This window comes from Ixodes scapularis, unplaced genomic scaffold, assembly GCF_016920785.2.
Source record: "Ixodes scapularis isolate PalLabHiFi unplaced genomic scaffold, ASM1692078v2 PGA_scaffold2__306_contigs__length_199485367, whole genome shotgun sequence".
Classification (NCBI taxonomy): domain Eukaryota; kingdom Metazoa; phylum Arthropoda; class Arachnida; order Ixodida; family Ixodidae; genus Ixodes; species Ixodes scapularis.
Window position 1 is genome coordinate 127,048,775 of NW_024609857.1, and position 16,277 is coordinate 127,065,051.

The window sequence follows — 16,277 nt, forward strand, 5'->3', positions numbered from 1 at the left end:
TGTGATAGCATTCGTCATGAGACTCGCGACGCAGCTTACTGTGAATACGACGAAGCAAGCTTTTAGTAAACGCTTTATTTTATGAATGGGTTACGACGCCATCATTGACGTCAGTGCGACAGAAGCGCTCCACTTCGAAATCGAGTGATTGCTTAGTCTCTGTGTAATCGTTTAATCCTCTCTCTGCGTAATCGTTTAATGCCCAATATATTTCCCCACCATCATTGAAGCTTCCTGTGTGTGTCTTGTCCTGTCCCTCTGTAATCGTTTAATGTTCAATCTGTTTCAGCACCATCATTTACCATGTACCAACTAGCTGAACTCAACTTAATTCACGATGTACCAACTACCTGAACTCAACTTAATTCACGATGTACCAACTAGCTGAACTCAACTTAATTCACGATGTACCAACTAGCTCAACCCAAATTCTCCATAGCACCATCTATTTTCTTCCTCTTCTTCAAATCGTGCCAATATTTGCTGCGTAGATTGGGCGCAAATGTGAACGCGTGCGTACTGCCGCTCCGTGTATGCGCGGCGCGGGTTTATCTGCTTGCTAGGACGACGTCTAGGACGACCTCTGGAGCGATCTCAAAGACGACTCTAGGACGACAAAGGATGTCGTCTTCTAGGATGCCTAGAATGACCTCTAGGATGACCTCCAGGGCGATCTTAAGGACGACCTCTGCGACGACCTCTGAGGCGAACTTAAGGACAACGTCTAGGACGACCTCTGGAGCGATCTCAAGGACGATCTTTAAGACGACGTCGAGGACGACGTCCGCCTACACGCGGCGCCTCCGCTTACGCGTGGCGCAGGCCAGAGAGCGTATCGCGAAAACCGGGTACATTTTTAAGTATTTTAACCAGCATTTTTGTGCATCCGTTTTCAATAAAACTCATGTATACCCTGTGATCGCGTTTATTTTTAGATTTTATTGTGGGGACAATGCCGAATCGTTATTTTTATATGCGCCTGGAACCTATGAATGTGTGATCTAGATTCTTCACTTTTATGATTTTTACCGAAAGTGCTATTTGTTTTTACAGATCTGTTTTTTACGACATTGTTTTCATAAACAACATCATTGTGTGCTAGCATTCTTTATTTACAATTTTATAATGTGTGCGTATTCATTATTTCTTGTGTGTGTATGTGTGTGGGTATCCATTATATATTGTATCCATTACCTGTAGTTTTGCAACTCTTGTGCTGAATGGAACGAAGTTAAACGCTTAGTGGTGTTGCTGTTAAAATTTGCCTCCCCCTCCCCGGTTGGACCTTGGTGCCCAGTCAGGCGACACGATCGCCTTTTGCGCCAAGGTACTATATCAAGAAGTATGTACCCCTCGAGAAAAAATAAACTGATTGACTGATTGATTGAAGCAGTTAACGAATGCTATCGCGTTACAAACACATACGCGTAACACAGTTACGCAATACACGTGATACATCGTAAATGCATTTCCTTACTGAGGTACAAATACATTCTTCAGATGTATCTCGATGCAGAAATAGAGATACTTGAAATTATCTCTAAGGTAGTATCGCGCCCCCTATAATTCAATCTCCTCGTTGCTGAAAACCTTTGTTGCGCATTTTCCAGCCCTCTTTCACAACCTCGGTTGACTGTGAAGCGTGCGTCGATGCCTTGCGGCCTCACCTAGGCGTGATGGTGACCCTCTGGAAGGTGAAGCCGCTGAAGAGGAACCAGAAGGCGTTGCCCAGCGTGTATTCGCTGTCAACCCGAGTCTCGGAGACCTGGTCCCACTCGAAGGGCGACAGGCGCCCAATCAGCGTGAGCAGCGCCATGGCGGCCAGCAGGCTCAGCACAAGGTAGCACCAGGTGGCGGCGCTGAACGGGCTCAGGAAGCTGTGCACCAAGGTCTCGTCCTGCCGGCTCGCCATCAGCCCGATGCCCAGAGTCATGAAGGGCACCGTGAACTCCACCACCGTGCTGCGCTTGGACGTCATCGTGAGCGGCGCCGCCGCCATATCCACTTTCTACACCCCGGAGGAAGAAGCATTCCGTTCTTTGCCGTGCTTTGCAAAAGAACTGCGGCAACAACCGATGCATTCTACACACGACTGCATACGGTTACACTAGGTGGCGCAAGCTTCCGCCCGTTATAAAAGGTACAACAGTTATTTTCCATCAATTCAATCATCCACTGCATGTTTAAATTTAGCGGACGGTGTTCATGTGACGCTATGACGTCACACGACAGTATGACGTCACTTGACACCGTCAAACGGTGTGGTTGTGACGTCACGATTTCCCCGTCAGAAATTTCTGGAGGAATTTCCCGATAAGTTGCCTGACGTAACGTCACGGTCTCGCGTCATCTCACATCATAGGACGTCGCAATTTACTTAGCGGAGAAATTTTACAACCAAGTTTAGTGAAAAGCGTTTCTCGTGACGTAATATGACGTCACTGCCCTATACGAAACAAACGGGACCCGCTGCCATACCTCGCCAAGAATGGCTACCGCCGTAAAAGTCATAGTCGGACACTCATGAGACAGTTTAACGGCTGGACTGGTGAAGGGTTCTACAAAATATGTTGTGTTCTGTAATAAGTAATTACCCATTAACTGGTAAACCAATAAACAGGAAACTATTAAACTGGGCATATTAAAGTTTTTTTCTGAATGTAATTTTTTCAGATAACCAATATTACGAGCAACAGATTAGAACGAAAAAATCTTGTTTCTGTCTGGTATAGAAAGCAAAACATCAAATGATACTACTAATATTTCATTAGAAGTTATAACACATATCTTTTGTCTTTTATTGCCGATACTTTTGAAACATGATGTTTTATAAAAAAAAAAAAAAAAAAGAAGAGGCATCTAAGCACGCGTGGGTCGACAAAAACGTCATGCTCCGATTCAAAATAAGTTGTAACGACAAGGAACAAAAGGAAGAAAATTAAGAATGGCGGGGCATTTTGCCTGTAATCAGTGTTTATTTTGCGAGAAAAAATTAAGCGACTACTGCCAAAGTAATATAGGACGCTATACTGGCAAAGAACGTTCTTAGAAAGTACATATTGTTAGAGTATCACGAGTGACGGAATGTTTTGTGCCTAGATATCCCGAATCAAATAAGAACAGTGAAACCCCTAAAAAATTGCTTTGGTTTTGTTGTTTCGCTTGGTATGAGTTTATTTGTAATAAAATGGTGTGGTTTTATTTTTGATTATAAAGGAAAAATTTCTTCAGAAAAGTGGCACTCCTTTGCACTTTTCGCACTTAAATGAAAAGAGCAGTTTATTTCCCTTCGTTGGAGATAATATATGTTGCCATTTATGCGCATGGTCGGCCAAAAAGCTGACCACGCTCTTAAACCTTTTAAATACCTCCGTTTGCCACAGATACACGTGTCTCAGCAGTTGATACGAGGGCATATGTTCAAACAAATTACTAATGTATGAGTGGAAACCGAACAATCAGTAAATTAGTTTTTCTTTAAATATGTTTTCCAGTAAAAATGTTTGTTCACAGACACTTGAACGTCCAGCATCACAATGTCTGCTGTCCAGGGCCAACCCCCCCCCTTTCCACATAAAATAAGCCAATTTTAGAACTAATGGGGTCATTATTGCGCCGTAGGGTCTTTACAGGAATGCATTTGGATTCTCACTATCTAAACTGAACTCGTATTATCTTGCTTATGCCTCTAAAAAGCCATCTGGCTCCAGTCGCCTTCCATGCTCTCATAATATAAATTGGTACATCTTTGACGCTCTAAGTTGAAGGCGATTGCATAGGGAAGTTTTCACCTGGTAAAAATTTACTACAAATATAATACAGTGTTTCCCCGAAAAAAAATATAGTATTTTTTTTTATTGCAAAAATAGTCAACGTATCGCCCAATGATCAGCATCCATTCAAATGTCGTGCTAGCGGTCCTGCAGATTTGCCAAAGTTTTATTACTGACCGCTATATTATTCAAAGGTTATAAGTGACTTTCCGTAACTTTCAAGGTAAATATAGGGCCCGTCTCACCAGGGGCGTAAGAAGGAAAGGGGGGGGGGGGCTTATGGCGCTTCAGCCCCCCCTCCCAAAATCCCTATAATACACACATGCATTTTGCCCCCCTCCCTCCTACCCCTCTCCGCACTCCAAGTCATGAACATCGCAGCCCCCTTACCCCCTTTACCCCGAAAAATATTTCTGGCTACGCCACTGCGTCTCTCTTAGGGGGCGCCATTCATCCCCATGTATCCGTGAACTTTGTCGGCTGCCATTTTTGCATTAAAAAGTTCCGAGAAAAAAAAAAAAAGAAAAAGAAAACCGCATATAACTCTTTGGACTAGATGCCGAAGGTCTGACGCTTTCGCGTCTTGTCCGAACGAGTGGCACTGCCTTAGATACTAAGCACTCGGTGATGCGTAGTCTATTTTTGCGGTGAAAGCAAAAAAAACATTGCAAATTATTTTTGTGGAAACCCTGTACACATCACTTCTGGTGGCAGAGGGCTGTCTATCTACGTACGCCCTCTACGAGTTCTCCGATGAGTCCGGTCCAGCGTCCCGGAGACACCTCGTAGCCGAACTTCTCAGGCTTGACCAGCTGGAGTTTGTAGTCAAAGTGCAGCACCTCGGCCAGCTTGTCCAGCAGGGACACGCAGAAGCCCTCGAACCGCTGGTTACCCTCGTACTGCTCCGAGCCGTCCTTGAGCATCACGAATGGCGGAGACTGGATCGGCATAGAACACCAAACGTCAATGCCATGGAAAGCTTTTTTCTTTTCTCTTTTTTTTAGATTTTTTTATTAGTTTTTACAATGGGCGGCGGAGTAAAGAGCCTCCAAAATAAGCTGACCAGAGAAACGCTCACCCCAAAATTGACGTACGGGGAGGAAAACTTAACAGCCTTTTGATGGATGGAACGAAAAGTCCACCTACACATATGTGAAACGATTCAGTCTACTTTCTTGCAGATAGCTATACGACATCAAAGTGGCAATTTTGGCCAGCGGGTTCACGATCACGTATGTAAGTGCCAAGAACACAGGGACAAGAAAGTAGACAGACAAGGTTGTGTAAGTTCGTCTGCTCTTCGGGTACCTCGTGCGTTTGCCCGCCACGCGCCAATGACGGCGCATGCCTGAATGCTCATCGTACGTTCCCTGCACGTTCTCTACGTTGACCTTTGTACCAAGGACGAATTATGAAGCACTTGTTCGCCGTATAGACAATTTCCAAAAATCCCCTTCTGCGCGCTGCCGTCTTTGTCTACTGGACCGAGGAACTCGTTCTGATCATGCACACTTGCTATTTTTTACGGAATATCAGACTCCGCAAATGCGACTAAAGTCCAGCGACTCAGCATTTTTGGCCTGTACGATGAGCGCTGGAAAGGTGTTCACACCGTTTTACCGTAGGTCCCAGCCTGCAGTTTTGTAGCCCAGCACACGCGAGTTCGGCACTCCGGAAAGCGAACAGAGCACGGGCCGTACGCGGAAACGCAGAAAATGGCACCGTCCAGGAGCTTGTTCCTGGAACGGTCTTTAGTCACTGCCAGGATGAGAACGGCAATGATATTTTTTTGGTTGTCCGGCCTCCGGCACGCTGTTTTTGCCTCTGGCCGTGCCTTGGCTGCGCGTCAACTTTCGAAGGTTGAAGAAATGAAGCTCCCCATGTGTACCACGATCCTTTGGCCGAAATTTGTGTTTGGCCTGGCCAATCTAGGGCTCCAGAAGTCCCCTAAGAAGCCATGGCATAACCAAACTTGATATAATTTGACCAGAGTTTGGGTATTATGACCAAATTGTCAAAGATGCGTGAAAGCTGCATGGTGGTTTGGTTAATACGTTAAAAATTTGCCTCATGTTGGGCGCTTTGAGAGTTATGTGGCGTCTGACTTGACCTAAGTGAGGCAGTCTATAGGGTTTTTTATAAGAGACCAAGTAAAAAAAAAATACTCTGGCAATAACTGACGCCTTTGAGCAAAACCTTTCTGGGGAAACACGGAGTCCAAACGCAGTAAATTGGCGAAGGAAGAAATCAAACCGAACGTCCGGTTGCTTTCGTAGCCGTGAGCGCTTTGACTTGCTCGGCTGCGCGTTCCTAGGAGAGCGCGCTCATTGTCTGCGTCTGGGCAGGCTCTTAGACGCTAGCGTCCGAGGTACGTTCTTTTCCAGGTTAGCGTCTCGCGTTTCAGCCACACCCTTTATTTTTGTTCGGAACGACAAATCGGTGGTGCTTCGGTAGCTACACCTTGTTAGGCGGAAGTTAGACCCCTAGGACTGCCACACTTAGGTCAAGTCCGGCGTTTCTCTGGCGTTCTGCCTGGGTCACGCTCGAAGTGGGACAACGTTGTCAACGGTATCGGCTGCGCCACACGTTAAAAGGACACAACCGATCGCCTACACAAGACATCCTACAATGCGCACGGCTTTCGTTTTTCGCTTCTTCTGCGTGCAGATGGCACTCGTGTGTTTCACCACGCCAGCGGAATTAGACTTCGCGGGTTTATCTGCCCAAAAAGATTGTGCTGTGCGTATGTGTGTTTAAACAGCCACGGTGCTAGTACGCCTCAGCGGGTGACTTGTCTCTTATCTGTAGATGAGAAATTTACCCAGTGAAGTACAACCACTAACCGGTACAAAACTCATCAGGACCGAAACGGACACGGGGTGGGGATCGAACCCAGGAGATTATGCAGCTCCAGCTTTCGCTCCACGCTCCGAGAAGAGACGTGTTAGCCCATGCAGCATCTGCGGCTGATAAGCTACGAGCCATCAACGGCCAGAAATCGCAACCTTGTCTATCGCCCATCATGGACACCATGCAATCTCAACTGTACGAGAGGCCTGTGACGTCGTTTACGAAATCAGCATCGCCACACGTTTCGCCAACACGTTGTTTGGGCACTGGAGACGCCTTAGAATGAGTACTGCTTACGCGTTTCACTTCGGCGTGCAGCTTAGTAACATTCATTTCCTGGATGCTAAAAAATCTAGCGATGCCTATCTATTGGTGTTCCTGTGCCCACGATTGTTGACTTTGTCCAGAAGTCAGTGCTTAGCTTCGCTGAAATTACTTAATTTGAGCGGCAACATTGAAGAAAGTCCGGGTCAAGATGCGCGATACAAGCCGCTTGACGAAATGTTCGAAGTATTTCAGGAAGGCGGGTCCAGACTTCTTGTAGCCTTCCATAAAATAGCAAAGTAACAACAGCACATGAAACATAAAATTCCTAACGCCTATAACCGTCTTTAAACTGTAGAAGAAAAGACTGATATTTTTGAGAGAGTGAATAACAAACTATGCATGCACTTCACGTCAAGCTCTTAAAGAAGTTAAGAAATATAATTAATCTTTGCCTGCTCGTCTTGACGAGCTTAAAGATTGTTCCCGGCGAGACAATAACATTTTTCATTATATCGATGACTCGCCGTTTGAGCCCTGGGATCAATCTGAGCAAAAAGTATGCTCTCTGCTATCTAACGTTCCCTAGCTCAGGATTGCAGACAACGAAGTCATTCGCGCTCACCGACTTGACGCAATTTTTCAAGACAAGTGTCGACCGGCTCTAGTGAAATTTGCTGCAAAGAATACCGAAGAGACAGTCTTGTTTGCAAAGGCAAAATTTAAAGCACGTAGCGTTTTAGTGGACGAAGACTCCTCACAAGCAGCACGCAACACCCTGAAGAAATTGCTCGAGTTCGCAAGATTGTAGAACACTTCTAGCATTTTTAAAATAATGTACAGGCTTTACTTCAATAGGATGTGCTGTGCTTACAGTCCTTCACGTGACCAAGTTTATGAACTAACTTACATATAAATAATACTAACACCTAATATGCCTGTTCAGCAACAAAAAGAGCTAGAGGTTGCACTATCGTAGCAATCGGGTGCTGCTTTTTTTCCGGAACTTGCTTCCTAGAAAGTCGAAACGTTTCAGTTCTCTTCAGAAATATCCAAAGTTTAATAAAAACAAAGCGCGACGAATTATGCCCTGCTATTGATTCATCGTCTGATATCGTAGTGTTGACTGAAACACGGCTCTGTATTAAAATACGGAATAGTAAAATATTTACATATGATCAGTGCAATGTTTATCAGCATGACCGAAAATCGCGGACAGGCGGAGGCATTCATATGGCTGTTGCTGATTATAGTGAGTGTCAACTTTGTTTCCAATTTAGAACTGGTGTTTATACATTTACAAATAAGCAACCAAAAATTATGCATGTTACCGCACCCGCCCCCTGACTTTTACTTGACTTTTCTTTAGTTGTTTCATGACGCAGTGAACACAATTGTCTCCAGGTTTCCAAACTCCCAGCTGTTTACTTTTGAGAATTTTAACTGCGCGACTAATACTTGGTCTCAAGATATTCCTGTTAGTGTTCCTTATTCATCCGAAGCCAACGATAATCTATCTTAAACCACAAATGTTCTTAATCCTATCTTAACAACATCCTGTAATCTTGTGAAATTGATTTCTTACCTGTGTGATATGAGTGCTATTTTAATTTTTAAAATTTTGGAGGTTACTAAGATCTCCCCTGATATGTCTGCTAAGGGCATTCGTGATTACGCCAAAGCCAACATTGATAGTATTTACCTTTGAAGCGAACTGTGCCCTGTTTAAGGATAAAGTTATGTCATGGAACACCAAGCACATTACTCTTCGTGTTGTAAAATCGGACTTAAAATCACATTGGTAAATAATATCTGAAAATATTGATAAAAAGAAAAAAGCTCTTCTTCCGAGCAGGTGAGGTATCGATGCGCCCCGATCACCGGACCATATGCGATCTTGCGGTTGATAAATGCAAAATTGCTATGAATGAAGCTAAATATATTCTTGTTTTCAACAAAAATTACCGTACAAGCTTACAAACAAACCTAAGCAGTTTTGGAACATTAGCAATCCTAATGATAAGCAAAAAACAAAGTTCAAATGCTGACGGAGATCTATCTTCAGGTAATGATTGTGCTACTCCTCTGAATGAATGTTTTGTTAATGCATTTAGTGATATACTAAACACTAGTTATTCTGCACTTCCTCATTCACATTTCTTGCCGATATTTCTCGTTGTATTTTACTCCGTCGGTCTCGTTAAGATGACAGATAAATTTAAGCCGTATTCGGCATCGGGAAATTATAAGATAAATGCGAAATTCCTTAAAAACACTAAATTGTACTCGTCAGTTATATAGTCATCCCTGTTTCAACAATCACTCAATGATGGTGTTCTACCAAATATTTGGAAAGTAGGGAAGGTGGTTTCAATCTACAAGACAGGTGACTCTTTTCCCCCTATAAATTATAGGCCAATCTTGCTTACTAGTATACCTTTTTAATCATGGAGCACGTCATATCATCAGAGAATTCAAGTTACCTAGATTCAAACTCCTTTTTAGTACTCATCAGGATGGGTTCCGGAAATCGGTCTTGTATGACATGCAGATTTCAGCTTTTACTCAAAACATCCATTCAGCTCTCAATGGGGGATCTCAGACTGACTACATCTCCTTGGGCTGTTTAAAGACACTCGACAATGCGTATCATAAACCTCTACTATACAAGCGTAGTGCTCTCAATATTGATTTTAATATTTTATCTTGGTTAAAGCATTTATTAACTTACCGATCACAATTTGTAACCGTAAACGGCAATAATTCTTCGTCTTTCAGTGCTATAACTCCGGTGTACCACAGGGCTCTGTCCTGGGTTGTTTCTTGTTCTTGATTTATGTCAACGACTGACCAACTCAAGCTTATTTTTATAGGCATATTTGCCGATGACTGCATTGTTTTGTTATTAAATTATTAACGTTACTGAAGTTTGCATAATTCAACCAGATATTCAGGCTAGTGCCTCGTGGTTTTAGATTAAATTAAATACCCACTAGTAAATGCAAGGCTCCCGCAAAACCACAGCTTGCATTCTTTACCACTTGTCAGATAATCCTCTTGAAATTAGGCGCCCGGAAACACGCGCCTAAGAGTTTCGCTCTAAAATGTTCATACCCAGGGCGAGGGCTGTAGAGCAGCGCCGAAATCTGAAACGTGAACCACACGCACGCGGCGGTAACGACTGTAAACTCCGTTTTACTGCTGTTGACACGATGATAGTGCCCACCTTGTTTTGAGCACGGGGATCGAGACGTTGGTAGCTTCCCCACCATTGCTCCATCGAAATATCCCAGTGAGATTTTTTTCTTGGTCTGTTCATAGGCTGGCAAGCCTTGCTCCACAACCGAAGAAAAAGTAGGAGAGACTTTCTCCTATGAGCTTTTCGGCAGTTAAATTTTATGGGAGATTTTCTTCTGAGAGCTTTTATGCGTAATTATGAAGCGAATACCAGCCGGTCTGTTATTAGTTTTTATCGCTCAAACTGTCGCAGTATACCAAAAATATCTAATTATCAAGTCACTGTGTATAGAAATCAACTTTATGTTTCTTCTACCAGTAATATTTCAGAGTCCGCAAGGACAGAACAAACAACAGCCAATCGCCCATATGCCATCACTAGATATACCAGCAAGATCTTTGATGACTTTAGCGGCTTTAGAACATTATAGTGAAGGCAGAAGAGTGTTAATGCAAACAATAATGCAAGACGTACACAGTCTGTGTGAATGATTTTTAACATGGAGCGTGCACAAGAAAATAAGCAGCGAAGTATAAAACTTGGAACACGGCAGTGCACCTGAGCCCTGAACAGGGACAATTTATTCTTGGCGCCACGCAAGTCGGAGATTTCTTCTTACCACAACCGTGGTCACGATGATGGTCCTATTCTCTAGGGAGTTCTCGTCAATGGTGTCGTCCACGTCTTCACTGCCGGGCACCCCGTCGTCATCGTGGGGGTCGTGCACAAAGTCCAGACCCTTCTCGGGGCTCCACGTGGCTACCTAGCGCACCGATAAAAGAGAAGGCGTAAAGGCGCGCTCCCAAGGTTGTGATACCAAGCAGGAATCTACATCTGTATTGAAATAAAGAAGCTTTGATTCCGAGTATTGCCAACTCGCGTTTGTAGCACCGCGGCAAAGAAGCAAAACATAGTGTCCGATTAGAGGGCTATATGCAGCTGTACCGGACCTATTTCTGCAGTTTTCGTCAGTACTAAACCTTAATGCCGACAACCGAGGATTGTGAACTGAACATCAAAATGTGTGTGTGTTTCGCTTAACGATCTGTCAGTGTACTTCAATTATGGGCCGAGCTATATTGGAAGAAGGTTTTTAGCCGAATGCTTTCATATTGTAGTTAGGTGCCTACGTAAGAGACCCTTTTTAAAAGTCCGCGCCATCGCCTACCCGCCATTGCTTGATCGCATGCTCTGATCACATACTGGACACGAGTGCCACGTCTGCATTTGGCGAGGTCTTGGATCCAGTCACACCCTTCGTGTTCAAGCAATGGCGAACCCCAATGTTGCTCGATGAACTTTTTAAAAGGGTCTATTCTCTTGGTCCTCCATCTGAGAACGGCTAGATGGGTGGTTCACTTATACAGCGTGTCCCCCAGGAAGTTAGTGTGTGTGTTTTTTTTTCACCACAAAAAATAAAGTACGCATCGCCGACCACTCATTCTCCACTCAAATGTAGCGCTAGCGGTCCAAACCAGATGCCAATGTTTCAGCACTAACTGTCATCTTATTAAAAAGTTACGTGATTTTCTGAAAACTTCAGTGGGAAAATGGGGCCACTACGCCCGTTTCTGGTAAATGGCGGTGTAAAGCTCCGTGTATTCGAGAGCCTGTCGGCCGCCATTTTTCTATTGAAAATGTAAGAAAATCACGCGTTCTTTTTTTATTAAAAACGGTTAGTGTTGGAGCATTGACATCTTGTTCGGACCGCCATGGCGCTACATTTGGTCGGAGAATGAACGTCCGCCGATGCGTAGTTTAGTTTTACGGTGAAAAACAACACTAACGACCTTGTAAACATTTTTTAAACCACCCTGTACTTTGGAAAGAGACTGTCAAAGATCAGTAGGAGCCCAGCGGTATAAAGTCTACTAAAATGTTTATAGGACGCTGCTTATAATACTGGCCAATAAAGAGTCTTAGATACAAATAAGGATTTCTACGGAGAGTGTTTCCGAGTAAGGTCGAATTGGGCAGAAAGTTTCTCTTGTTACATTCCACTTAAAACAAAATTCACAATAAGAATCTATTTTTCTTTGTTTTCACCTGCGCTAAAACTTAATAAAGTGCACCAATCTTTCTTGAATGATTTCTATTCTTCATCTCTGAACTGGGAATCAGACGCGTGATAAGCAACTTTAGGGGTCGCTTTCGTTCATGATGACTCAAAGGTTTACATTTTCAAATTTCCATGAACTCGCTCGCGTACTTCACACTATCTTGGTGTAGTTGAGCCGCATATTAAACCTAAAGTGCGTAATTTTTGTTTCCGTTTCATTATTACGCAAAGCAGCAAACTAGGACATCAAAGCATTTTCGCATTCTTATAAATAAGCTCCCCACTACTGTTGATCTTACCGTTGTTATGATGGTGGTTTTCTGAACCCTTTTATTAAATCTTGTGAAGTCATGACTCATATTAACAACAGGGCAAGGGCAACAACACGCACACGGCACACACCCAAGATACATACAGGTAACGTACAACTGAATTGTATTTTGAGGTTCTTCTGCGCGATTGCGGAACTGTTTTCTTTTCTTTGTCTTCGCGAGAGGTGCAACAATATCTTTGTATCTCACTGGCGTCTCATCTCTCAGTGTGGCAAAAATTCTAGCTCTTTTTTTGAAAACGTCAAGGGTAGAGCACTGACACGTGTATTTTTAAGCCGTGCAATCTTTTCTGTCTTAATAACCTGTAGTAAGCTTCTGGCTAAATCTACCTATAACAAAACATCGTGTAAAGTCAGCCTCGCACTCGTAGTGGCTACAGTGGAGACCTAAATGTCCGGATATTACTTTTAGGGTATTAGAGTAATGGTCTCTTAACCATTTGTTCAAGCAACGCCCAGTTTGCCCTATATATTGCTTGCTACATGAAAGAGGAATAAAATAAACTACATCGTCTATGCAAGAAACAAACATTCTGCGGTGTTTCTGTGTGCAGCGTATTTGCTGTTTATTATTGATATTGACTCTTGCTTAAACTGGAAAGCTTGTTGGAGGCCGAAAAGACTACATTCAGTTTTTCTTCGTTCCCTATATTCTTTAGTGCATGAGAAGCGTTTTTAACATGGGGCATGAGTAGCACTTTTTAATCTGTCCTTTAACTTTCTGTTAGTGTCACCACCTCGCTTTATATTTTTCGGAATGTTTTCAGCCACGGAAGACAATAGGTAGACACGGCAGCCTGCTGAAACCAGTCTAGAAATTTGAGATTTGAAACTGCATGTAATGAAATACGGGTATGATTTCGTCAAGACGTTTTGAAGGTGTAAATTAACTATGCTCCTCGTAATTAATTTTGTGTGTGCCGACTGGAAATGCAGGAGTGGCTTCTTTCTCTGGGTTCATAAGCCCAACAGACAAGAGTATTAAACAAAATAAGTTGGAGGTCTCAGAATGTCAACGAACCAACACTGTAAGTAACAGTGTGAGTAACCTTGAAAAAAAAAACTGCGAGTAACTGTAACTGTGAGTAACATGAGTAAACCAAAACACGCAAACCGGACTATCCCTTACGGGTGATGGTATCTGAGAGAGGGAATGTGCAAAAAGCTCTGGCTTTACATTTGCAAGTCCAGTTAAGGCTTCTTACGGTAGATAACCCCTTCCCACTGAAGAATTCCACTGATGTCATCAGTTTTCTACACGAGTGCAACGGAAAGAGATACCAAGTCCGCTCTATTGGTATCAAGAACTTATATAATTCCCTACCCCAAGACCCACTTCACACCTATTCCGGAGACTGCATTGGCACCTCCGGGGCAGTGGTGTTCCAGAAGGCCTGTGGAATTTCTCAAAGTAGTTCTTTAGAGTTACTCACAGTGTACCTTAAATTCATATTTGCCGCATGGGACAGCAACATCTTCCGGCAAAATGTAGGGGTCTGTGTCGGATCATGCGCAGCGCCAATCCTTAGCGACATTTACTTTGTGCGCCATGACAGCGTGCTCCTGGATCGCCTAGAGGATTCCCAAGTGGTCAAAGTGTTTCGTTATGTGGACGACGTTTTGATCTTCTTTGATTTTGATAACTGCTCGTTTGACCATTTTGTTCCCACAGTCCTAACCACATTTAAGACCTGCGTAGCACCACTAGAAATCACTCATGAGCTTCCCTCTGAAGGCTCGTTGAGATTCTTAGACCCCCGATTCCTTTTGTTAGATGATCATGTCTGTTGGGCTTACTAACCTAAGGGAAAGAAGCCACTCCTGCGTTTCCATTCGGCACGCTCAAAATTAATTACGATAAGCATAGTCAATTTATGCTTTAAAAATTACACCATCTTCCCGAGGAGAACCATGAGGTGATGCGGAGCATCGCGGGTCGTTATTAATGGTGTTATTAACGGTGTTAGTAACGTTGTTAGTAACGTTGTTAACTTGCGTGTTATTACGTTAGTTTGTGGAGTGGTGCTGACGCTTGCTTGCGCCAACCCACTAACTGTTGCTTCCATCACACTTCATCGGAAGAACGGAGGGAAGTGGAGTCAACAGCGGGTGAACTGAACACGCGCAGCGCGCTAACGCTGCTTATATTCACACTTGAAGGAGAGGAGACTAGAGGAGGAGAGTTGCGCATGCGCGCGCGGTGTGAGTAGAAGCGAACGCACGCGAAGTGCACGCAGCTGGTAGAGAGAGAGAGTGGAGAGAGTAACGCGCAGCTGTTGGAGAGAGGGATGGAGGAGACTTGCGCATGCGTAGTGTGAGTGCGGACTACGACGCCGCGGGACATAGACCCGAGCAAGAGATGCTCCGCATCTAAAACGCCTCGACAAAATAATGCCCGCGTTCCTTCACACGAAGTTTCGAAGGTCAAATTTCTAGGCTGGTTTCAGCAGGCGTATCCCAATTGTCTTCCGTGGCTGAGAACATTCTGAAAAATATAAAACGAGGTGGTGACACTGACAGACAGTTAAAGGGCAGTCGAAAAAAATTACCGACGTTTACGCTTCTCTGTATATTGCGAAATTAAAGCGCAGCTCTTGAGGTAAGTTGATTTTGTGATATACCGTGGTAGAAAATAATATATATATATATATATATATATCTTTGATTTTTTTTTAGGGTAGGCCAGGGTGAGAGAAAGCGCCATAATGCAACGCGCGCGGTGTTTGTTTCAACGTGAAACGTTTTTGGCTAGTTCCTACGGATTTAGTGAAGCCGCATCTCGTGACGCCGTGGCCTGTGACGTCACATGACGTAATAGTTTCTCTGCTAATTTTAGCTGGAAAACTGACGCCACGTGACCACAATACCAATTCAGTTTCCCCGCTAAATTTAGTGGGAAAAATGGCGTCACATGACTCCGTGTGACGTCACCTATGAAGAAATTCAGTTTCCCCCTCTAGATTTAGCGGGAAATTTTACATCACGTGACCTCAACACCAATTCAGTTTCCCTGCTAAATTTAGCGGAGAAAATGTTGTCGCATGACTTCATGTCAAGTGACTCATACACGATGTCGGTTTCCCCGCGGAGTTTAGGGGGAAAACTGACGCCACTTGACCTAAACACCAACTCAATTTCTCTCTAAATTTACCGGGGAAACTGAATTGGTGTTGGGGTTATGTGACATCAGTTTTGCCGCTAAATTTAGCGGGGAAACCGAATGCGCAGTGTTGCAATATGGGGTATCACATACCTATACACCGATTCAGCTTCTTCGCTAAATTTAGCAGAGAATTGAATCGGTGTACAGGTCTGTGACATCCCAAAATCCAACGCGCGCAATCACGGCGACGACGACGCCGATGCCGCTAAAAGCGGAAACGGGCGCCCAGCTGCGCCCTATGAAATAGTAATCATGACCTATACTCGCAACGTTTTGCACGCGCAAAAAAAAAAAAAAAAAAAAAAAAACGATCCGGGATTGAGAAAATCTGAATGTAATCTTTTCGACCCCGAACATTTAAGGTGTCCAGTTCAAGCAAAAGAGTTAATGTCAATAACAACCGGCAAGTACGCTGCACAAAAAACACCGCAGAATGTCTTTCACAATGTAGTTTATTCTATTCCTCCTTCACGGGGCAAGCAATTTATAGGGCAAACTGGGCATTGCTTGAATGAACGGTCAAGAGACCATTAATATAACACGCACATTGTGATATCCGGTCTACACTGTTTCAATTCCGGGTGTGAAACTAACTTTAC

General features: G+C 43.8%; 1 protein-coding gene across 1 annotated transcript in view; it reads right to left on the reverse strand.

The window, feature by feature from the left end:
• LOC8032619 (glutamate receptor ionotropic, kainate 2) overlaps positions 1 to 16,277 on the reverse strand; it is a 96,557-nt gene that overhangs the window by 19,832 nt on the left and 60,448 nt on the right. The window contains exons 9-11 of the mRNA XM_029974972.3: positions 10,745 to 10,888; positions 4,508 to 4,711; positions 1,668 to 2,008 (exon numbers count right to left, since the gene is read on the reverse strand). Of these exons, the coding sequence (XP_029830832.2) occupies positions 1,668 to 2,008; positions 4,508 to 4,711; positions 10,745 to 10,888 (689 nt within the window). The remainder of the gene's footprint in view (positions 1 to 1,667; positions 2,009 to 4,507; positions 4,712 to 10,744; positions 10,889 to 16,277) is intronic.